Here is a 26,189-nt window from a genome sequence, read left to right on the forward strand (position 1 = left end):
TATATTGTTTTGTATGGGTAGCCCCAGGGGAAGTCACCCTTGCATTGCCAATACCCGCCACACAGGACCAGAAATTGTCCACAAACTGATAAGGGTCACTGTGTGTATGCCTGTGACTATCATCACAAAATATCAACACAACAGTTTCTTTCCCACTTGATTTATTTGTAAAGTTTTGGCATGCACTGCCAATACAAGGAATAAGTAACCTATACAGTATGTACAGTCCTACTAGCACGAGTTTCACAATGTTACTTTTTAGCTACTTACTTTACAGGGGTTTTGAGACAATAGTGTGTCCTCACTTGAGGGCTTATTGACTGAACAACACAGAACAGGAGACTCTTTGAATAAATATCTTCTCAGAAGAACCTTCAGTATGCAGATCTATATAAAAGCCACAGCAGCACAAGGCGAGTCATTGATCAAGGTTATCTATTGTGTGATTCGATGATTCTAATATTGTATTTTAGTAGTTATTCAATTAAGCTTTGTGAAAGCAGAAATTGTTAAGTCTCACTGTTCATTAGGCTGTAATGGATTTTACATTTTGTACTGTCAAATTTATGAAAAGATTCTAGAAATTATGAAAATATTCTAAAGGTAAGTGTGTGGTATTTACCCTATGGAACCTGTTTTGTCATATTATCCCGTATTCTTAATATTATGGAGCAACTAAAGCTCCATTGTGTGCTTAAGTTGAATGATAAACCATTCCTGAATCTTGTGTACTTTCAACCTGTAATTCTATAATATGTCATTGTGTTGGTACACTGAAAACACTGTTGGGATTTCTGGTGTTTGTTTCACACAGCTTCTTTACGACTTGATTTGCAAAAAAAAAAAAAAATCCCTGTCTTAGGTCAGTTAGGATCACCACTTTATTTTAAGAATGTGAAATGTCAGAATAATAGTGAGAATGATTTATTTCAGCTTTTATTTCTCTCATCACATTCCCAGTGGGTCAGAAGTTCACATTCACTCAATTCGTATTTGGTAGCATTGCCTTTCAATTCATTAACTTGGGTCAAATTTTTCGGGTGCCTTCCACAAGCTTCCCACAATAAGTTGGGTGAATTTTGTCCCATTCCTCCTGACAGAGCTGGTGTAACTGAGTCAGGTTTGTAGGCCTCCTTGCTCGCACACGCTTTTTCAGTTCTGCCCACAAATTTTCTATAGGATTGAGGTCAGGGCTTTGTGATGGACACTCCAATAACTTGACTATATTGTCCTTAAGCCATTTTGACACAACTTTGGAAGTATGCTTGGGGTCATTGTCCATTTGGAAGATCCATTTGCGACCAAGTTTTAACTTCCTGACTGATGTCTTGAGATGTTGCTTCTATATATCCACATAATTTTCGTTCTCATGATGCCATCTATTTTGTGAAGTGCACCAGTCCCTTCTGCAGCACCCCTGTGCGTCATAGTTGGGATGGTGTTCTTCGGCTTGCAAGCATCCCCCTTTTTCCTCCAAACATAACGATGGTCATTATGGCCAAACAGTTCTATTTTTCTCTAGGAGACAGAATGTGTCTCAATCCCGAGCGGTATGACGGCTGCGTGATCCCTTAGTGTTTATACTTGCGTACCATTGTTTGTACAGATAAACGTGGTACCTTCAAGCGTTTGGAAATTGCTCCCAAGGATGAACCAGACTTGTGGAGGTCTACAATGTTTTTTTTCTGAGGTCTTGGCTGATTTCTTTTGCTTTTCTCATGATGTCAAGCAGAGGCACTGAGTTTGAAGGTAGGCATTGAATACATCCACAGGCACACCTCAAATTGACTCAAACTATGTCAATTAGCCTATCAGAAGCTTCTAAAGCCATGACAGCATTATCTGGAATTTTCCATGCTGTTTAAAGGCACAGTCAACTTAGTGTATGTAAACTTCTGACCCACTGGAATTGTGATACAGTGAATTATAAGTGAAATAATCTGTCTAAACAGACAGAAAAATTACTTGTCTCATGCACAAAGTAGATGTCCTAACCGACTTGCCAAATCTATAGTTTGTTAACAAGAAATGTGTGGAGTGGTTGAAAAACGAGTTTTAATGACTTCAACCTAAGTGTATGTAAACTTCTGACTTCAACTGTATGTGTTTTATGCTGTGTTCAACATATGAACACTAAATCAATCCACTCATATTTGTTCCATAATGTTTTAAGATTAATCTTTGTTGATATATAATGCTAATAAATGCATACCAATGTATCTGCTACTAAAACAAATACGTCCCTCTAAAAAGTAATTTACCTAGTGCACTCCAGATCATAGTGCATTCCAGATTAGGTAAAAACACTTAAATCTGTCATGTATTAAAAAATAAAACAAACTGACATAAACATACATTAATACACAAACATAATGGATAATGTAGAAACAATAAATACATTTGTTTGATACAATAACTTAAGTCACATTTACACAAGAAATATAACTTGCATTGACAATTGAAAATGGGTCTGTTTTAGTACCCCTCCACAAAACAAAAGTAGAATATTATGTTAGAAATTGCCAAAACTATCAAAAGCATCCAACATAATGCGCACTATATTTTATAAAGAAAATCATATTGAACTGTAAGCTACAGAAAATAAATATTGTACACTACAGTATGTCTAACCTTATGAACCAACCTGAAAGTTATAGATTGATGCAGACCAGTAGAGGCTGCTGAGGGGAGGGCTGCTCATAGTAATGGCTGGAATGGAGTCAATGGAATGGTATCAAATATGGATTCCATGTGGTTGATACCATTCCATTGACTCCATTCCAGACATTATTATGAGCCGTCCTCCTCCTTCAGCAGCCTCTACTGATGCAGACATACAGAGCATTCGGAAGTTATCAGACACCTGGACTTTTTTCACATTTTGTTAAGTTACAGGTTTATTCTAAAATTGATTACATTGTTTTCCCTCCTCATCAATCTAGACACAATACCCTATAATTACAAAGCAAAAACAGGTTAAGAAATGTTTGCTAATTTACAAAACAAACCCCCAGAAATATCACATTTACATAAGTATTCAGACCCTTTAGTCAGTACTTTGTTGAAGCACCTTTGGCAGCAATTACAGCCTAGAGTCTTCTTGGGTACGACGCTACAAGCTTGGCACGTCTGTATTTGGGAAGTTTTCCAATTCTTCTCGGCAGATTCTCTTAAGCTTGGTCAGGTTGGATGGGGAATGTTGCTGCACAGCTATTTTCAGGTCTCTCCAGAGATGTTAGATTGGGTTCAAGTCCGGGATCTGACTGGGCCACTCAATGACATTTAGAGACTTGTCCCGAAGCCATTCCTGTATTGTCTTGGCTGTTTGCTTGGGGTCGTTGTCCTGTTGGATGGTGAACCTTTGTGTTCTGGAGCAGGTTTTCTTCAAGGATCTCTCTGTACTTTGCTCTGTTCATCTTCGCCTCGATCCTGACTAGTCTCCCAGTCCCTGAAAAACATACCCACAGCATGATGCTGCCACCACCATGCTTCACCATAGGGATGGTGCCAGGTTTCCTCCACACGTGACGCATGGCATTCAGGTCAAAAAGTTCAATCTTGGTTTCATCACACCGGAGAATCTTGTTTCTCATGGTCTGAGAGTCCTTTAAGTGCCTTTTGGCAAACACCAAGCATGCTGTCATGTGCCTTATACTGAATAGTGGCTTCTGTCTGGCCACTCTACTATACAGGCCTGATTAGTGGAGTGCTGCAGAGATGGGAGAACCTTCCAGAAGGACATCCATCTCCACAGAGGAACTTTAAAGCTCTATCAGGGTGACCATCGGGTTCTCGGTCACTTCCCTGACCAAGGCCCTTCTACCCCAATTGCTCAGTTTGGCTGGGTGGCCAGCTCTAGGAAAAGGTGGTCTTGGTGGTTCCAAACTTCTTCCATTTAAGAATGATGGAAGCCACTGCACTCTTGGGGACCTTCAATGCTGCAGATATTTTTCGGTACCCTTCCATAGATCTGTGCCTTGACACAATCCTGTCTCGAAGCTCTACGAACATCTCCCTCATGGCTTGGTTTTTGCTCTGACATGCACTGTCAACTGTGGGACCTTATGTAGAAAGGTGTGTGCCTTTCCAAATCATGTCATATCAATTGAATTTACCACAGGTGGACTCCAATCAAGTTGTAGAAACATCAAGGATGATCAATGGGAACAGGATGCACCTGAGCTCAATTTTGAGTCTCATAGCAAAGGGTCTGAATATTTATGTAACTAAGGTATTTCCATTTTTTTTATTGTACATTTGCAAAAATATATATGTTTTTGCTATTCATTATTGGGCATTGTGTGTAGATTGATGAGAATGTTTTATTTATTTAATACATTTTAGATAAGGCTGTAAAGTAACATAATCTGGAAAAAGTCAAGGGTCTGAATACTTTCTGAATGCACTGTATACTCCTTGTACTCATTCAGCTATTTCCGTTTATTTTAATGTCTATACTAACTGTGGATTTCTGGAATGCTACAAAATGTACCAACATATCCTTAGCAGCTGTAATTGAACTTTTAGACTATGAACAATGTGTCAGCAAAGTAACATTCCAACATGCTTATTTTCAGACACAGGGAAAAATACAGATGCTGTCGATAAAATCTCGTAAAATTTGTATCATGTAGTTATGAACTACAAGTTGTTCTAGACTCTTCTGTTACAGCGATTATGATAAAGTGTCAACTCAACGTTGCATAAGGTGACTTGGTCTCCTAGACAATATCATTCTAAACAGACTCTACATAATACACAGGTGTCAATTCACAAACAAACAGTTTCAGATGCCACCTAAATGAAAAGGCAAATATGAATGAATAAAATATATTAAATGTTACATTTCTTCAATACAAATGATAAATTTAAGAAGATTTGAACAGAATTCTGCTTTGTCTTTGAAGCCACCATTTGTTTGTTTTGAGTGCATCTAAAATCTGTAAAGATTCCTGTCTTAGTGCAACAATGTGATGCATCTTCTCTACAATTATTTTTCTTCTTGTTACAAGTGGCTCCTCCTTGTTCCCACTACTGTAGACTTCCTGGTTCTTTGGACGGGCACTTAAACCAGTGTCTGGTGAAAGTCATTGCACCTTGACCCATTTTCAAGCTATCCCTGAATCATCTATGAGGGTGCTATAAACAAGTGGATGTGAGTCTCTTCATTCCTCTTCTCTGGGCCAAACTTGAACACTGCACAGGCTCCAGCTTTGGAGCCAGAGGCGAACGATTCAACGCCAAGTATGTTGCAGCCATTGCTCCCTAGGGAGACAGAAAACACTTAAAGTATATAAAGTTATTCTATTCTAAAACTGCATAATTAAAGGGGGCATAGCAAGTACAGTATGTGAAACGTTGATTAGGTTTCAAATGACTTTTGCTGACGTAGAAAATGCAAAAGTTCTACATGTAATGGTATATCTGTACACAAGGTGGCAGTAGAATGACAACAGCATTTCTACAGAGGAGAAATTCATGTGTGAGAGACCTTTCATCAGACAGAGAGCTTTAGAAGACAACGTTGCTTGTGATGCAAAACAATAACTATCACAATTAGCTAACATAATTTGCTTAGTGACAAAGATCGACTAGCCTGGTCAACCAGTCAAACCGCTGGGCTGAGGTGAAACAATGTTGTCAGTCAGGCTAGAGATTGGCAACACGTACAGATGATGTTGCTTCTTACATTATGTCAGGTTTGGGCTTTTCATCAGGTTTTCCTCCTTACCTTAACAAGCTGTACATCCTGTCTGATGAGCTGACACTGAGACAGCTGTTCTTTGTTGACTATCCACTGGTGTCTGAGGACCTGGGGAGCCGTCAGCCGTTGGTGTGGATCCACATGGAGCATCTTAGTGACTATGTCCTATTGGAACCCAATACAGAAATAGTCTAGTTAGGACCAGTATGAAATGCAGCGTTGCAGCTAAACCAATGTGGATGGGATTTCATTTCAAACTTCCATGCACAACAATTGGATGTGAACTGGATTTATTAAATCATTAAATAAACAGTGATGTGCTATTAATGAAGGACAAATAACCGCACCTTTGCAGCATCAGAAACTGTATCCCAGTTTCCGCCGGTGAGGGCATATTTTCCGCTACCAATGCGAGCCAGTATTTCCTCCGGGGTGTCATCAGGACCATTGGCAAAAGGGGTGAAGCTGTAAACACAAGGGTGAAGAAGGAAAAGACAATCAAACACTTTTCAATCAAACTTCCCTGCTCTGCAGTAATAAATGTGCTTTTTCTGTTGCACAGTAGGGAAAGATATATGTGAGTTTGTTTGAATTTGGAGTCTTAAAATCTAGGTGTTTGTGAGGTGTGATTCTACAATACCTCGGCTGAGCTATTTTTAGAAGTCATATGAATAATGGCGTCAACAGTGTCCCAATGGGCACAGACGTCCGTTTAACGTCTAGTTTTGATTTTCATTTGGTTGAGTTGTCAACTAACGTGAATTCAATGTGAAATCAACAACAACAAAAAATCACCATGTCAATGGATTTAGGTTAAAAGTTGGTTGAAAAAAGATACAATTCCCGTACGTTTTAAAATCCAATCAGTTTTCCACGTTGATTCAACGTCCTCATATTGAATTGTTTGGTTGAAATGACATGGAAACAATGTTGATTCAACCCGTTTTCACCCAGTGAAAGAATGCTGCTTTTTTCTAATGCCCTGATTAGAGATTTTAAACCTGAGCCGCAGGCTGGGACATTAAATTGTCAGGGCAGGTCCTGAGAGATTTGGGCTTGTGAAGAGTACAATTACAATGACTCTACCACAGACTCGACCTCAGCTTAGAAAGTAATCTGTCCTCCACTGTCCCAAAAATGAGTAATTCAATCAGTGATAGCCAGGAGAAGAAGCAAAGTGCAAATGTTGCTTCCCCTGCCAGGTTTAAATAAACCAGTGAAATTAGGTTTACCCTGCCAGGTTTAAATAAACCAGTGAAATTAGGTTTTAAACAGTGAAATTAGGTTTACCCTGCCAGGTTTAAATAAACCAGTGAAATTAGGTTTACCCTGCCAGGTTTAAATAAACCAGTGAAATTAGGTTTACCCTGCCAGGTTTAAATAAACCAGTGAAATTAGGTTTACCCTGCCAGGTTTAAATAAACCAGTGAAATTAGGTTTACCCTGCCAGGTTTAAATAAACCAGTGAAATTAGGTTTACCCTGCCAGGTTGAAATAAATCAGTGAATTAGGCTTACCCTGCCAGGTTTAAATAAACCAGTGAATTAGGCTTACCCTGCCAGGTTTAAATAAACCAGTGAATTAGGCTTACCCTGCCAGGTTTAATAAACCAGTGAATTAGGCTTACCCTGCGAGCATAGTGTAGAGTAGGATCCCCAAACTCCAGATGTCACAAGCAGCATCATACCCCTGCTTCTTCAGGACCTATGAAAGACATGGTCAATCTGTGTCACATCACAATATAGGGATGTACTTGAACTAAATAAGGTGTTTCCTCACCTCTGGAGCCACAAAGTTTGCTGTGTAACAGGGCGTCATGAGGAGACCGTTTTCCGCCCTTAATTGTTTGGCGAACCCAAAATCACAAATTCGGATCGACTCAGGATCTCCCGTTTCATCCACATAGAGGAGGTTGCTTGGTTTCAGGTCTCGATGTACCACCTATGACAAAACAGATAAGCTAATAGGAACGTACCAGGGGTGCTACTCCTTCACTTTGATGAAGATTTTAGTTGGACGTATATAGGTAACTGCTAGAATAAAATGGGTATCTGTCAGAAAAAAGGAAACACCCCAGTAAATGAGGGACACAAAGTATATTGAAAGCAGGTGGTTCCACACAGGTTTGGTTCCAGAGGTAATTAAGCAATTAACTTCCCACCATGCTTAGGGTCATGTATAAAACATGCCTAGTAGCACGTTATTTTGGTTACCATGGCTAGAAGAGGAAGGAAGGCCAGAGGAAGACTATTCACTCAGCTAGCATCCAGACCAACAGGTGCCGAGTTTCTAGCCCCAAGCCATAAGACTGTTAAATAGCCAGACTGCTAAATAGTTAATTAAATGGTTACCCAGACTATCTGCATTGACCCTATCTTCCAGCGACTCTGTGCACACTCCCAAAACTCTATATACACACACTCACGCAGACATAATACACTGAAACACTCACACAAAACCAACACATTCACATACACTACACACGCATAGCGACAGAACACAAACACAGACGCCAATACCGAAACAACAACACACATATATACATAATTTGCTGCTGCTACTCTGTTCTATATTTTACTCTTATCTATCCTGATGCCTAGTCAGTTAACCCTGCCTTCATGTAAATATCTATCTCAAATACCTTATTATCTATCCTATTGCCTAGTCACTTTATCCTTCCTTCATCTACCTCAAATGCCTCATCTGGTACTGGTACTCCCTGTATATAGCTATTCCTTCTGTACATTGATCTGGTACTGGTACTCCCTGTATATAGCTATTCCTTCTGTACATTGATCTGGTACTGGTACTCCCTGTATATAGCTATTCATTCTGTACATTGATCTGGTACTGGTACTCCCTGTATATAGCTATTCCTTCTGTACATTGATCTGGTACTGGTACTCCCTGTATATAGCTATTCATTCTGTACATTGATCTGGTACTGGTACTCCCTGTATATAGCTATTCCTTCTGTACATTGATCTGGTACTGGTACTCCCTGTATATAGCTATTCATTCTGTACATTGATCTGGTACTGGTACTCCCTGTATATAGCTATTCCTTCTGTACATTGATCTGGTACTGGTACTCCCTGTATATATCCATTGCATCTGCACATTGATCTGGTACTGGTACTCCCTGTTTATAGCTCCATTCTTGTGTATTTTTTATATTTTTTATTTCACCTTTATTTAACCAGGTAGGCAAGTTGAGAACAAGTTCTCATTTACAAATGCGACCTATTTAATGTTATTCCTCGTGTTACTGTTTATCTATGTATTATTATTGAACTCTGCATCGTTGCGAAGGGCTTGTAAACAAGCATTTCAGTTACACCCATTGTATTCAGCGCATGTGACAAATAAAATTTGATTTGATTTGAAAAATGAAGAGATCTCAGTGATTTTGAAATAGGGGTCTCAAAGGAGTATCAGGGTGTAACGTGTGTCTCAGTAACTAGATCTCAACCCAATTGAACACTTATGGGAAATTCTTGAGCGTCAGCTGAGACAGCGTTTTCCACCACCATCAACAAAACTGATGGAATTTCTCCTAGAAGAATGGTGTCGCATCCCAAGAATTTAGTTCCAGACACAAGTAGAATCTATTCCAAGGTGCACTGAAGCTGTTCTGGCTTGAAGTGGCCCAACCCCCTATTAAGACACTTTATGTTGGTGCTTCCTTCATTTTGGCAGTTACCTGTACATGAATGATACTGACCCCCTGAGTGAAGGTACTCCCTTGTACACGTACATGAATGATACTGACCCCCTGAGTGAAGGTACTCCCTTGTACACGTACATGAATGATACTGACCCCCTGTGAGTGAAGGTACTCCACTGTACCCGTACATGAATGATACTGACCCCTGAGTGAAGGTACTCCCTTGTACCCGTACATGAATGATACTGACCCCCTGAGTGAAGGTACTCCCTTGTACCCGTACATGAATGATACTGACCCCCTGTGAGTGAAGGTACTCCACTGTACCCGTACATGAATGATACTGACTGTGAGTGAAGGTACTCCACTGTACCCCTGAATGATACTGAGTGAAGGTACTCCACTGTCCACTGTGACCCCTGTGAGTGAAGGTACTCCCTTGTACACATACATGAATGATACTGACCCCCTGAGTGAAGGTACTCCCTTGTACCTGTACATGAATGATACTGACCCCCTGAGTGAAGGTACTCCACTGTACCCGTACATGAATGATACTGACCCCCTAAGTGAAGGTACTCCCTTGTACCCGTACATGAATGATACTGACCCCCTGTGAGTGAAGGTACTCCACTGTCTTGGTAATAGTGCAGAGAAGAGCAGAGGCCTCTCGCTCAGAGAAACACTTCTGATAGAGTATTCTGTCCAGCAGCTCCCCACCTCTCATCAGCTCCATCACAAGGTACACATACCTCCCGTCGTCATAGACCTAGGGGCCAAAAATACATTTTAATACCATGTGGAGGTATTTATGAACCAAAGACTACATTAGTCTAGTCCTCACAGCCAACAAACAGTGGCTAGTAAAATCCAATAAGGACATACATTTGAAGTTGGAAGTTTACATACACCTTAGCCAAATACATTTAAAATCAGTTTCACAATTCCTGACATTTAATCCTAGTAAAAAATCCCTGTCTTAGGTCAGTGAGGATCACCACTTTATTTTAAGAATGTGAAATGTCAGAATTATAGTAGAGAGAATGATTTAGCTTTTATTTCTTTCATCACATTTCCAGTGGGTCAGAAGTTTACATACACTCAATTAGTATTTGGTAGCATTGCCTTTAAATGGTTTAACTTGGGTCAAGCATTTCGGGTAGCCTTCCCCAAGCTTCCCACAATAAGTTGGGTGAATTTTGGCCCATTCCTCCTGACAGAGCTGGTGTAACGGAGTCAGGTTCGTAGGCCTCCTTGCTCACACATGCTTTTTCAGTTCTGTCAACAAATTTTCTATAGGATTGAGGTCAGGGCTTTGTGATGGACACTCCAATACCTTGACATTCTTGTCCTTAAGCCATTTTGCCACAACTTTGGAAGTATGCTTGGGGTCATTGTCCATTTGGAAGACCCATTTGCATCCAAGCTTTAACTTCCTGACTGATGTCTTGAGATGTTGGTTCAATATATCCACATAATTTTCATCCCTCATGATACCATCTATTTTGTGAAGTGCATCAGTCCCTCCTGCAGCAAAGCATCTCCACAACATGATGCTGCCACCCCCGTGCTTCACGGTTGGGATGATGTTCTTCGGTTTGCAAGCCTCCGCCTTTTTCCTCCAAACATAACGATGGTCATTATGGCCAAACAGTTCTATTTATGTTTCATCAGACCAGAGGACATTTCTCCAAAAAGTATGATCTTCGTCCTCATGTGCAGTTGCAAACCGTAGTCTGGCATTTTTATGGCGGTTTTGGAGCAGTGGCTTCTTCCTTGCTGAGCGGCCTTTCAGGTTATGTTGATATAGAACTTGTTTTACTGTGGATATATACTTTTGTACCGGTTTCCTCCAGCATCTTCACAAGGTCCTTTGCTGTTGTTCTGGTATTGAGTTGCACTTTTAGCACCAAAGTACATTCATCTCTAGGAGACAGAATGCGTCCCCTTCGTGAGCGGTATGACGGGTGAGTGGTCCCATGGTGTTTATACTTGCGTACTACTGTTTGTACAGATGAACGTGGTACCTTCAGGCGTTTGGAAATTGCTCCCAAGAATGAACCAGAATTGTGGAGGTCTACAATTTTTTTCTGAGGTCTTGGCTGATTTTCCCATGATGTCAAACAAAGACGCACTGAGTTTGAAGGGAGGCCTTGAAATACATCCACAGGTACACCTCCAATTGACTCAATTTATGTCAATTAGCTTATCAGAAGCTTCTAAAGCCATGACAGCTTTTTCTGTAATTTTCCAAGCTGTTTAAAGGCACAGTCAACTTAGTGTATGTAAACTTCTGACCCACTGGAATTGTGATACAGTGAATTCTAAATTAAATCATCTCTAAACAATTGTTGGAAAAATTACTTTGTGTCATACACAAAGTAGATGTACTAACCGACTTGCCAAAACTATAGTTTGTTAACAAGAAATTTGAGAAGTGGTGAAAAACAAGTTTTAATGACTCCAACCTAAGGATATGTAAACTTATGACTTCAACTGTAGAAGATAAAATGAAATATTAGGGTCAGTGAAAATTCAATGAAGTTTGCAGGGGCACATTTTTCCTTAGGTATGCAAACTGGCAAGGTTCTCTGCCCTTATGGGGGCTTTCAGCATGTGCGTGTGTATGGGAGTCATTGAATGATGACTTACATCCTTCAGCGTGATGATGTTTGGATGCTGCCCATATCTCAACAGAATCTCTATTTCCTCAGATGGATCTTTCTTAACTCTGTCGATGATCTGAAAGAGACACCCCCCCATGTTAAATTACAACTGCTTGGTTCCCTCATGATAAAATGTGTAACTCAGAGCATCGTCTACACAACATACAGCATCATTGTCGCTGCGTGAATCATCCTAAGGGAAACTATATTATATTTGAAAGGCTTATAGTTGTTGAAGTGCAATGGGTAGCCTATATACAGTACATTACAAGGCTGCAACAATTAAAGGTCGTACATCAACCTGGAATCTTTGTAGTGTTCGTAACGTCCCTTTGTTGTATATGCTGCTGTTTCATGTAACTGACGAGCCGTGAAAAGAATGACCCTCTCTAAGAATGATAAACTATCTATACATAAACATTCCCCTTGAATATCTACCCATACGGTTCACTTACTTTGACAGCATATTCAACACTGGTGATTTTGTGGATGCATCGTTTGCAGACAGAGTACGCCCCCAAGCCCACCTCCTCCTTTACCTCATACCCATCTGTGAAATGGATGTTGGTCCCATGAAGTTGCTGAAATGACAAACATGTCCAGCCATTACAAATACATTTAAGCATATTTTACATAAAAGCCTTTGGTCATAATCATGCTCCAGTAAGCTTGTCAACAGACTTCCTTACTCTTCGCTCATGTTATAATCCTGCTCTGGCAGACTAGGGAATCCATCAGTCCTTCTATAATCCTCAGACATATCCAGAGGAAGCCTATTTCATATGCAAAATGGAGCATACTGGTTTTCAAAACAGATCTACCATAGCTATCAAATGATTCCCCTGGTAAGAATGGTCCTTGAAGAACATTCTAGGTGAACAGTGTTTCTGCCTGAGTGCACTTTGGTCGCATTTCTCCTTTCTCTTCTGATGTATCACTTTACATGTGGAGATTTAGGAAGTGTTCTTCTTTCATGGCTGTATGTCAAATCACAAATGAGAGCAAGAAAAGTGAACTGAAAATGTGAATGTACTACAGTAATAATCTATCAGGGTTTCACACATCACTACATTAATAGTCTATCATGGTTTCACACATCACTACAGTAATAATCTATCATGGTTTCACACACCACTATAGTAATAGTCTATCATGGTTTCACACATCACTATAGTAATAATCTATCATGGTTTCACACATCACTACAGTAATAATCTATCATGGTTTCACACATCACTACAGTAATAATCTATCATGGTTTCACACATCACTACAGTAATAATCTAATAATCAGTAATAATCTATCATGGTTTCACACATCACTATAGTAATAATCTATCATGGTTTCACACATCACTATAGTAATAATCTATCATGGTTTCACACATCACTACAGTAATAATCTATCATGGTTTCACACATCACTATAGTAATAATCTATCATGGTTTCACACATCACTACAGTAATAATCTATCATGGTTTCACACATCACTACAGTAATAATCTATCATGGTTTCACACATCACTATAGTAATAATCTATCATGGTTTCACACATCACTATATTAATAATCTATCATGGTTTCACACACCACTACAGTAATAATCTATCATGGTTTCACACACCACTATAGTAATAATCTATCATGGTTTCACACATCACTATAGTAATAATCTATCATGGTTTCACACACCACTATAGTAATAATCTATCATGGTTTCACACATCACTATAGTAATAATCTATCATGGTTTCACACATCACTATAGTAATAATCTATCATGGTTTCACTATAGTAATAATCTATCATGGTTTCACTCACAGTAATAATCATCATGGTTTCACACACCACTATAGTAATAATCTATCATGGTTTCACACATCACTATAGTAATAATCTATCATGGTTTCACACACCACTATAGTAATAATCTATCATGGTTTCACACATCACTATAGTAATAATCTATCATGGTTTCACACATCACTACAGTAATAATCTATCATGGTTTCACACATCACTACATTAATAATCTATCATGGTTTCACACATCACTACAGTAATAATCTATCATGGTTTCACACATCACTACATTAATAATCTATCATGGTTTCACACATCACTACAGTAATAATCTATCATGGTTTCACACATCACTACAGTAATAATCTATCATGGCTTCACACATCTATAGTAATAATCATCATCACTATAGTAATAATCTATCATGGTTTCACACATCACTATAGTAATAATCTATCATGGTTTCACACATCACTACAGTAATAATCTATCATGGTTTCACACATCACTACATTAATAATCTATCATGGTTTCACACATCACTATAGTAATAATCTATCATGGTTTCACACATCACTACAGTAATAATCTATCATGGCTTCACACATTCACCTTGTGGTCTGCAGGACATTCCATGCTAGTCTATTGTGTTCTATGAGAGATGTTGGCTCATTCATTCACACTGCAGCAGCTTCTAACCTCACTTGTTCAATACAATGGAAAAAGCAGAGGATCAAAATGTTCCCAGAGCGTTGCCACGGCAGAGCGCACATGGCCATGATGTCATTGAGGGAACTATGTGCTACCACAAATCAATATGTTTTGCTGAGGCCTGAGGGCACTGGGAGGCCTTTCTGGTGAGTGACGTTCTCACTCAGGTATGAACCATCTGGTAGAATCAGTTATGCTGTTATTCATGTGAGTGGATGTGTTGTTGTGCGCTGCAGGACACAAGAGGCCTTCTCTGGAGCAGTGGCTGAGATGGTTAAAACAGAAGACCATGGGGATCACCTCCATCTCACCACTGTCACCACGTAAAATACATTGAATTCATCAGATGCTGTTTTTTATGTAACTAGGCAAGTCAGTTAAGAACAAAGTCTTATTTACAATGACGGCCTACCGGGGAACAGTGGGTTAACTGCCTTGTTCAGGAGCAGAAAAACAAATGTTTTACCTTGTCAGCTCAGGGATTCGATCCAGAAACCTTTCAGTTATTGGCCCAACGCTCTAACCACTAGGCTACCTGCTGCCCCAAGGTAAGGGTGGTAGTTGATAGTAAGCTGATACTAATCTGATAGGTCAGGTAAGGGTGGTAGTTGATACTAATCTGATAGGTCAGGTAAGGGTGGTAGTTGATACTAAGCTGATAGGTCAGGTAAGGGTGGTAGTTGATACTAAGCTGATAGGTCAGGTAAGGGTGGCAGTTGATACTAAGCTGATAGGTCAGGTAAGGGTGGTAGTTGATACTAAGCTGATAGGTCAGGTAAGGGTGGTAGTTGATAGTAAGCTGATACTAAGCTGATAGGTCAGGTAAGGGTGGTAGTTGATACTAAGCTGATAGGTCAGGTAAGGGTGGTAGTTGATACTAAGCTGATAGGTCAGGTAAGGGTGGTAGTTGATACTAAGCTGATAGGTCAGATAAGGGTTGTAGTTGATACTAAGCTGATAGGTCAGGTAAGGGTGGTAGTTGATAGTAAGCTGATAGGTCAGGTAAGGGTGGTAGTTGATACTAAGCTGATACTAAGCTGATAGGTCAGGTAAGGGTGGTAGTTGATACTAAGCTGATAGGTAAGGTAAGGGTGGTAGTTGATAGTAAGCTGATACTAAGCTGATAGGTCAGGCAAGGGTGGTAGTTGATACTAAGCTGATAGGTACTAAGCTGATAGGTCATGTAGGAGTGGTAGTTGTGGTAGTTGATAGTTGATACTAAGCTGATAGGTCAGGTAAGGGTGGTAGTTGATAGTAAGCTGATAGGTCAGGTAAGGGTGGTAGTTGATAGTAAGCTGATACTAAGCTGATAGGTCAGGTAAGGGTGGTAGTTGATACTAAGCTGATAGGTAAGGTAAGGGTGGTAGTTGATACTAAGCTGATAGGTCAGGTAAGGGTGGTAGTTGATAGTAAGCTGATACTAAGCTGATAGGTCAGGTAAGGGTGGTAGTTGATAGTAAGCTGATACTAAGCTGATAGGTAAGGTAAGGGTGGTAGTTGATAGTAAGCTGATACTAAGCTGATAGGTCAGGCAAGGGTGGTAGTTGATACTAAGCTGATAGGTAAGGTAAGGGTGGTAGTTGATACTAAGCTGATAGGTCATGTAAGGGTGGTAGTTGATAGTAAGCTGATACTAAGCTGATAGGTCAGGTAAGGGTGGTAGTTGATAGTAAGCTGATAGGTCAGGTAAGGGTGGTAGTTGATAGTAAGCTGATACTAAGCTGATAGGTCAGGTAAGGGTGGTAGTTGATACTAAGCTGATAGGTAAGGTAAGGGTGGTAGTTGATACTAAGCTGATAGGTCAGGTAAGGGTGGTAGTTGATAGTAAGCTGATACTAAGCTGATAGGTCAGGTAAGGGTGGTAGTTGATAGTAAGCTGATACTAAGCTGATAGGTCAGGTAAGGGTGGTAGTTGATACTAAGCTGATACTAAGCTGATAGGTCAGGTAAGGGTGGTAGTTGATACTAAGCTGATAGGTCAGTTAAGGGTGGTAGTTGATACTAAGCTGATAGGTCAGGTAAGGGTGGTAGTTGATACTAAGCTGATAGGTCAGGTAAGGGTGGTAGTTGATACTAAGCTGATAGGTCAGGTAAGGGTGGTAGTTGATACTAAGCTGATAGGTCAGGTAAGCCATACACATATAGTCCAAAGGAAAGAGGTTTCCCTGAAGCACCAAAAAATTATATCAATTATTTATATGAATGATTTACATAAAGCAGATAATCAGAAAAGACCATTGAATATGAGATGTTTTGATGTTTGATAGGCTAATTCCTTTACTCAACACTTTCTGAATAGAGTATCGAAAGTGGTTAATCTCATGTATTCTGATGTTATGCTAGGACATCCCCATGAGGTTCCTTCCTGATGTCATATTGATTTCTTCTTCATTTGTACATACAGAGTTTCAAAAACAAAGCTTGATATTCCCCTTGAAGTTGAGACTATAGAGACACCAACGTCCATTTGGTGGTTACATTTAATTCATGGAAAATTGAAAATATATATAAAAAGACAATTGCCTGAAGGATGTCATATTATCTAAAAAATATTGATATTTTTGATTGTTTCAAATATTCCTTTGAGTATTTAATAAGTTTATATGGTTGATGGAGGAGCTGTATACCTGAGTTGATTAGTCCTCTCCCTCTAGCATACTCACTTGTACAATAGGGTTGACAGTTGAGTTCTGCTGTATTTCAGCAATGGACTGGTCCTGGTCCAGATTAGTGGCCACGAAGCTGAACCCTCTGAAGAGCTGGTGTGTGTTGTCACTGGGAGGAATGCCAGGCGAGTCTGATGGGAGAAGGTGACAGATGGTACAGAACCTGTTACAACCTCGACTGTCTGATGGGAGAACAGGACAGACATGGGAACTTGGACATATTAGCAACTGGAAATACATTAAATCAGTGTACATTGTAGTGTATAGATGTGGCCTATAGGGCCTACCTTTTTTATTATTATGATTTAACCTTTATGTACAGCTACAGCTACTGACTTTGCACACGAGCTGCTGATATACGAGGTTAAATATTGGTACTTTTGTACCAAATTTCCTTTGCACATGGACTAGGATTCATTGAGTACGTTTACATGCACACTAATAATTCAACATTAAACTGATTATGGCAGTAGGCCAAATATAGCATTGTCGTGTAGGCCAAATAGTCCCATTAAGTAAACACCTTACTCTGCTCATCTTAAATCGTCATAAAGTCATAATGGAAGTAAGCACACAGCGATTAAAACACCTGGTTTTCTGAGCATTCTTTCAAATGATTAGGACGTGTAAATGATTTAAATCAGAGTTATACTGTAGCAGTGGATTTGATATGGCCATGTGTTAGCATGAGTAGCATGAGCTGCTTTCTTTTGCGCTGCGAGAGTGGAGTTTGGAAAAACTTATGAATGGTTTTCACATATAAACGTTATATGTCCGAACTCAGAATCAAATATACTTTCGAAAAACAACATGGTAGAACGTTCATTCTGATTGGTGATTTTCTGCATTTATTTAAGTCCCACCAGAAAGTCTGATTTCAAATGTGACCATGGAAACAGGATTATTAGGAAAATCGATCTTCTTGCAAAGCATGCAAACATTTAAGTCAAACTATTATATTAATCTGATTATTCACAATAATCATATTATTGTGTGCATGTAACTGCACTCATTGAATGATATAATCATTTCAGAGGGTTGTGGCTGGTTGACTTTGTTGATATGGAAGTGTACTTTATATGTCAATATAAAAGAGGGGGTTATTTGTCAGTAATTTAATAGCAAATTGAGTTTGTGTGTGAAACACAGATGCATGGAGAAATTATTATTTTGAGTAAACAGCATAACAGAGAAGCAAACAGCATGAAATGAAACATAACATCATGATTAATGAAATTATGTGGCAACATCCCACACACACACACACACAAATAAACGCACACCACACACGCCAACGGGCTGAACTACTTCACCTACAATTACTAATCACCTGTTGGTGTGCGGGAGGTGAATTCGGGGTCAAAGTGGAAGGTGTCTTCTGGCCTGCCCACTGCTGGTTTGAATGGAGGCTTGATCTCTCTTCTGTAAAGCTTCTGTGGTTTCACCATGAGGGGGAAAGGTAAAATGCTACTTTAATTTTTCCATTTAGTATTGAGCTACATTTAATCCATGGTGATTTGGTATGTCTCTTTGCTTGATCTGTTAGTATGGCAACCAAAAACCAAAACAAGGTAAGAGAAATAGGTCAGTGACTTCTGAGAGTAAAAATAGATTATGTTTCAACCCAAATACTGTACAGAAAATTGTCCTCTTGGAAAGAAGAAAGCTTTCAATTATCTTGTTTTCTTCTCTCTCTACTCAGTAGGTACAAAGTCTGAGGTAAATACCTTCACTTCTTGTATTAAAGTACAACAATCCAAAGGAAATCCTTAGGACATATCAAAAAGCAATGGATGGTCATCTTTGCCTTTAATGATTTCTAGAAAAGGTTACGAGAAGCATTGTACTCACATTCCAATCTATATTTCCAAAGAAATGATGCCTTTTAATCTCCTCGACTCCATCTGGTCCAGCACCTAACAGTAAAATACACCAGGACATTTAGATTGAATATTCTTTTTAGCTTCACTGGGCTGTAAATTTCTCACTTACTAAAATTCTATCTCAAGTATCTCTGCTCTATCAGTGAGAATATGGGGTATTACGCGTAATATTAGCTACACTCTCTAGACCATTTTATTTAACTATTTATTTAAGGGTCTCCAGTGGTGGCTACATAACATATAAGCCCTATGCAGTAATGCATAAAGGCTCACATACATGCCTTATAAAGGCTCACATACATGCCTTATAAAGGCTCACATTCCTGCCTTATAAAGGCTCACATTCCTGCCTTATAAAGGCTCATATTCATGCTTTATAAAGGCTCATATACATGTCTTATAAAGGCTCATATACATGCCTTATAAAGGCTCATATTCATGCTTATATACATGTCTTATAAAGGCTCATATTCATGCTTATATACATGTCTTATAAAGGCTCATATACATGTCTTATAAAGGCTCATATAGATGTCTTATAAAGGCTCATATAGATGTCTTATAAAGGCTCATATACATGTCTTATAAAGGCTCATATACATGTCTTATAAAGGCTCATATACATGTATTATAAAGGCTCATATACATGCTTTATAAAGGCTCATATACATGTCTTATAAAGGCTCATATTCATGCTTTATAAAGGCTCATATACATGTCTTATAAAGGCTCATATTCATGTCTTATAAAGGCTCATATACATGCTTTATAAAGGCTCATATAGATGCCTTATAAAGGGTCATATACATGTCTTATAAAGGCTCATATACATGTCTTATAAAGGCTCATATTCATGCTTTATAAAGGCTCATATAGATGCCTTATAAAGGGTCATATACATGTCTTATAAAGGCTCATATACATGTCTTATAAAGGCTCATATACATGCCTTATAAAGGCTCATATTCAGCCTTATATACATGTCTTATAAAGGCTCATATTCATGCTTATATACATGTCTTATAAAGGCTCATATACATGTCTTATAAAGGCTCATATAGATGTCTTATAAAGGCTCATATAGATGTCTTATAAAGGCTCATATAGATGTCTTCTAAAGGCTCATATACATGTCTTATAAAGGCTCATATACATGTCTTATAAAGGCTCATATACATGTCTTATAAAGGCTCATATACATGTATTATAAAGGCTCATATACATGCTTTATAAAGGCTCATATACATGTCTTATAAAGGCTCATATTCATGCTTTATAAAGGCTCATATACATGTCTTATAAAGGCTCATATACATGCCTTATAAAGGCTCATATACATGTCTTATAAAGGCTCATATACATGTCTTATAAAGGCTCATATTCATCCTTATATACATGTCTTATAAAGGCTCATATTCATGCCTTATAAAGGGTCATATACATGTCTTATAAAGGCTCATATACATGTCTTATAAAGGCTCATATACATGCCTTATAAAGGCTCATATTCATCCTTATATACATGTCTTATAAAGGCTCATATACATGTCTTATAAAGGCTCATATACATGTCTTATAAAGGCTCATATACATGCTTTATAAAGGCTCATATACATGTCTTATAAAGGCTCATATTCATGCTTTATAAAGGCTCATATAGATGTCTTATAAAGGCTCATATACATGTCTTATAAAGGCTCATATACATGCCTTATAAAGGCTCATATTCATCCTTATATACATGTCTTATAAAGGCTCATATACATGTCTTATAAAGGCTCATATACATGTCTTATAAAGGCTCATATACATGTCTTATAAAGGCTCATATACATGCTTTATAAAGGCTCATATACATGTCTTATAAAGGCTCATATTCATGCTTTATAAAGGCTCATATAGATGTCTTATAAAGGCTCATATACATGTCTTATAAAGGCTCATATACATGCCTTATAAAGGCTCATATTCATCCTTATATACATGTCTTATAAAGGCTCATATACATGTCTTATAAAGGCTCATATACATGTCTTATAAAGGCTCGTATTCATGCTTTATAAAGGGTCATATACATGTCTTATAAAGGCTCATATACATGTCTTATAAAGGCTCATTTACATGTCTTATAAAGGCTCATATACATGTCTTATAAAGGCTCGTATTCATGCTTTATAAAGGGTCATATACATGTCTTATAAAGGCTCATATACATGTCTTATAAAGGCTCATTTACATGTCTTATAAAGGCTCATATACATGTCTTATAAAGGCTCGTATTCATGCTTTATAAAGGGTCATATACATGTCTTATAAAGGCTCATATATATGTCTTATAAAGGCTCATATACATGTCTTATAAAGGCTCATATAGATGTCTTATAAAGGCTCATATTCATGCTTATATACATGTCTTATAAAGGCTCATATAGATGCATATAACACATATAACCTCTCAGCTTTAGGTAAATTATGACTAATATTTCCCATAATGATACATAGAATGACTCCGGCTTGAAGAGGTCTCGGTGAATTTACTCTCCATCACATAAATCACTGAGGAAGTGATTCATATGATTATATTCAGTCCCACCACTGGCCAACCAGCTTCCAACGATGGGTAAGAGAAAACATACAGTAACTGTGCCCTCTAGCCTGCACTATCCCGAAAACCCTCAATGTGAAGATGAGTTAAGATTCAGATTTCAATGCTGTCTACTGTGTCCCATTTAATAAATGAGAAAAGGTTGCTGTAAATTTGTCTTCCAATTGATAAATTCAATGGATCATGTGAAAAGACACATTTTAGTAATGCTCTTGACTACATACCTAATCTATTGGCAGGGTTTCTTTTGAAGAGGGCCCGTATTAGACTTTGCACCTCTGGGCTTAAGAATTGCGGCATGCCAAGTTTTGCCCTACAAAACAGGAAAAAAAAGTTATTTCACATCACAGAAAAACTATTACTTCATATCTAGTCTTGTATTTATAAGGGATCCCCATTAGCTGTTGGCAAGGCAGCAGCTACTCCTCCTGGGGTAGTTGCCATAGACATTGTCAGTATCGTATCTTACTTCAGTATCAGGACCATTGTTTCCTTGCGGTCTTTGCCTTGAAATGGTAGAGATCCTGTCAGCATTTCAAACTGAAATCAAAGATAAACAATGTCAGTTGCAATTTACAAATCAATCTAATGTATTTCACCACAATTTGAACAGCTTCTACTTACATTTAGGTCGACACTCTTAATCCAGAGTGATTTACAGTAGTGAGGAAATACATTTTCATACTGGTCCACTATGAGAATCAAACCCACGAACTTGGCATTGCAAGCACCATCCTCTACCAACTGAGCTACACAGGAAAGCTGCTAAAATGCTGAAAATACTACAATGAAACTGTTGTCATCAATTTCTTCAACCATTAAAATGAATGTGCAATAGCACTCAACTTTAAAAGCTAGCATTGATGCTATCTCCTGTCCTTCTGTCTCCCTTTATGTAACATTTAATCTACAGATGTAGGATCCTAATTTGATCACTCCTTCGCTTGATTATTTACATAAATTCACTGAAAACCCACACTAACACATGGTTACATTAACAGTATTGCAATTTTCATGTAGCCTACTTTTAGCCAGCTAATAGCCTAACCACCGATCAAGCAACATTATGGATTTAACATTAAAATCCTGTTGGTGCAAGATTATTTTGCTGTGACAATATAGGTCAAATTAGGATTCTACAACTGTATGTGAGTGTGAATACAAAATCAAGCGGCCATGCTCACGTGTTGAGCATTAGATGGCTCAATGCTTTCTGACAATATAATCATCTGACAATACTTGAAACAAAGTCAATTTGCTGTGTGTGTGTTTGTGTGCCTCCGCTACATCATTGATTGATTCCTCGAAAACAATCCCCCCCACAGCCAGGGTGCCCTTATCAGTTTGAATTGAGCTCAACTCAGAATTCATTTACATAAATAAACCAGCTCTTCTCTGCTCTAGAGGAAATTCGATTTTCCTGTCTACATTATTTCTATTTTCATATGGTTCTCATACGGCAAGTGTTACAAAAAAACATTACAGTGCAAAATGACTTTTCATTTCCTGATTATTGCTGTACGAAATGAGGGAAGTTGAGGAGCTGCCCAGGTCTGCAGTGTCACAGATGACTCACAATTGCTGTTTGCTTTGAGGACTAGGTGTTTGGCATATCAAGTCAGGTAGTTATGCCAGACATCTTGGCTGGCTAAATCACTATACTAGGGCATGATATAGGAATAATAATATTTTCCAGCTACTACACATGCTCTTCTTCTAGCACTGCAGATGGAGAGCCAGATGAAACCAGTAAGAGTGCCTGGTGCGTTTCTTTAGGAGAGAGCAGAGCTTGTGTTATAAAATCAAATCAAAGTAAATGTTTTTGCGTGCACAGGATACAACAGGTGTAAACAGTCCAGCGAAAGGCTTACTTTAATGCTCTTCCTCAACAATGGAGTGTTTAATATCAAAGGTAAGAAAATAGAAAATCCAGAATAGGATCCTTAAATAGAGCACAAAATCAATACTAGGCCCAAATTCTGTCCCTAAAAGGAATACATTTGACAAGGTTTGTATTGATCTGATTTTGATGTGAGACTAAAGTATTGAGCCTTGAAAACATTAGGGAAATATAAAGGAACTAGAGGCAGTCCTTGTTCTTTAGAGAAAGTGGAGAACTAGAGGCAGTCCCTTGTTTTTTTGCCATTTTACTGCAGTGGGCTAAATCAAGGTCACACAGAGTGTTTCTCGGTCTTAAACAAATCTACTTTGAAACAAAAGTATATACCTCACACACGGTTATAGGCTCAAAAAAAAGAAAACATTTGTCCATGTCCCGCTCGCCTACCAGAGTAGTGACTACCGAACGGCTCCTTGACTCACTCATTGCTGCTGCTCATTGGACCCTATGATCCCTCCGCTACACAGCTGATGCCCCCTGGACTGTTTTGATAACACGGTAACTCATTTTATTTATCCCCAGCCTTGACCTCAGGTCCTGTATGTGCACAACTGACCCGCTCTGCCCATTCATCACTATTTACCCGTTGTTGTCTTAGCTCTCCTGATCAACACCTGTGATTGCTTTATGCCTCTTTCTAATGTCAATATGTCTTGTCTACTGCTGCCTCGGCGTGTTCGTATTGTTTTATTTCACTGTAGAGCTCTCAGTCCCGATCAACATGCCTTAGATAGCTCTTTTGTCCCACCCCTCACACATGCGGAGACCTCACCTGGCTTAACTGGTACCACCAGAGACGAAACCTCTCACATCATCACTCAACGCCTAGGTTTACCTCCACTGTACTCACATCCTACCATACCCTTGTCTGTACACTATGCCCTGAATCTATTCTACCATGCCCAGAAATCTTCTCCTTTTATTCTCTGTTCCCAAAGAACTAGACGACCAGTTCTTATAGCCGTACCCTCATCCTACTCATCCTCTGGTGATGTAGTGGTTAACCAAGGCCCTATAGACCCCAGCACCACACCTATTCCCCAGGCACTATCATTTCTTGACTTCTGTAACCGTAAAAACCTTGGTTTCATGCATGTTAACATCAGAAGCCTCCTCACTAAGTTTGTTTTATTCACTGCTTTAGCACACTCCGTCAACCCTGATGTCCTTGCCGTTTCTGAATCCTGGTTAGGAAGGACCAGAAATTCTGAAATTTCCATCCCCAACTCCAACATTTTCTGCCAAGATAGAACTGCCGAAGGGAGCGGAGTTGCAATCTACTGCAGAGATCGTCTGCAGAGCTCTTTCATGCTATCCAGGTATGTGCCCAAACAGTTTGAGCTTCTACTTTTAAAAATCCACCTTTCCAGAAATACTGTTAGGTGACCTAAACTGGGATATGCTTACCACCCCAGTCAGTCATGATTCAATCTAAACTAGATGCCCTCAATCTCACAAAAGATCAAGGAACCTACCAGGTATAACCCTAAACCCGTAAACACGGGCACCCTCATAGATATCATCCTGACCAACCTGCCCTCTAAATACACCTCTGCTGTCCTCAATCAGGATCTCAGTGATCACTGCCTCATTGCCTGCGTCCGTAATGGGTCAGCGGTCAAACGAAAAAGTGCTTTCCTCACCATCTTAAATAAGCATGCCCCATTCAAAAAAGATTGAACTAAGAACTGATATAGCCCTTGGTTCACTCCAGACTTGACTGCCCTTGACCAGCACAAAAACATCCTGTGGCGTACTGCATTAGCATCAAATAGCCCCTGAGATATGCTTTTCAGGGAAGTTAGGAACCAATATACACAGTCAGTCAGTAAGGAAAGCAAAGGCAAGCTTTTTCAAACAGAAATGTGCATCCTGTAGCACAAACTCCCAAAATTTCTGGGACACTAAAATCCATGGAGAATAAGAGCACCTCCTCCCTGCTGCCCACTGCACTTAGGCTAGGAAACACTGTCACCACGATAATCAAGAATTTCAATAAGCATTTTTCTATGACTGGTCATGCTTTCCACCTGGCTACCCCTACCCCGGCCAACAGCTCTGCACCTCCCGCAGCAACGTACCCAAGCCCCCCACCCGCTTCTCCTTCACCCAAATCCAGATAGCTGATGTTCTGAAAGAGCTGTAAAATCTGGACCCCCTACAAATCAGCTGAGATAGACAATCTGGAACCTCTCTTTCTACAATTATGTGCCGCAATTGTTGCAACCCTTATTACTAGCCTGTTCAACCTCTCTTTCATATCGTCTGAGATCCCTATAGATCGGAAAGCTGCCGCGGTCATCCCCCTCTACAGAGGTGAAGACACTCTAGACTCAAACTGTTAAAGACATATATCTATCCTGCCCTGCCATTCTAAAGTCTTTGAAAGCCAAGTTAACAAACAAATCACCGACCATTTCGAATCCCACCGTACCTTCTCTGCTATGCAATCTGGTTTCTGAGCTGGACATAGGTGCAACTCAGCCACGCTCAAGGTCCTAATCGATATCATAAGCTCCATCGATAAGAGACAATACTGTGCACGTGTATTCATCGATCTGGATAAGGCTTTAAACTCTGTA

General features: G+C 39.2%; 1 protein-coding gene across 2 annotated transcripts in view; it reads right to left on the reverse strand.

Moving 5' to 3' along the window:
* Positions 1-4,317: 4,317 nt before the first annotated feature.
* Positions 4,318-26,189, reverse strand: part of LOC135523449 (ribosomal protein S6 kinase alpha-2) — a 58,190-nt gene continuing 36,318 nt past the window's right edge. For both annotated transcript variants that reach the window (XM_064950123.1, XM_064950122.1), the window contains 13 exons: positions 22,177-22,247; positions 21,932-22,020; positions 19,071-19,135; positions 18,550-18,652; positions 17,217-17,350; positions 12,493-12,618; positions 12,024-12,113; positions 9,982-10,140; positions 7,484-7,645; positions 7,332-7,408; positions 6,052-6,169; positions 5,732-5,869; positions 4,318-5,265 (listed from right to left, as the gene is read on the reverse strand). In XM_064950123.1, the coding sequence (XP_064806195.1) occupies positions 5,140-5,265; positions 5,732-5,869; positions 6,052-6,169; positions 7,332-7,408; positions 7,484-7,645; positions 9,982-10,140; positions 12,024-12,113; positions 12,493-12,618; positions 17,217-17,350; positions 18,550-18,652; positions 19,071-19,135; positions 21,932-22,020; positions 22,177-22,247 (1,458 nt within the window). In that variant the 3' untranslated portion in view covers positions 4,318-5,139. The remainder of the gene's footprint in view (positions 5,266-5,731; positions 5,870-6,051; positions 6,170-7,331; positions 7,409-7,483; positions 7,646-9,981; positions 10,141-12,023; positions 12,114-12,492; positions 12,619-17,216; positions 17,351-18,549; positions 18,653-19,070; positions 19,136-21,931; positions 22,021-22,176; positions 22,248-26,189) is intronic.

Source organism: Oncorhynchus masou, chromosome 31, assembly GCF_036934945.1.
Source record: "Oncorhynchus masou masou isolate Uvic2021 chromosome 31, UVic_Omas_1.1, whole genome shotgun sequence".
Lineage (NCBI taxonomy): Eukaryota > Metazoa > Chordata > Actinopteri > Salmoniformes > Salmonidae > Oncorhynchus > Oncorhynchus masou.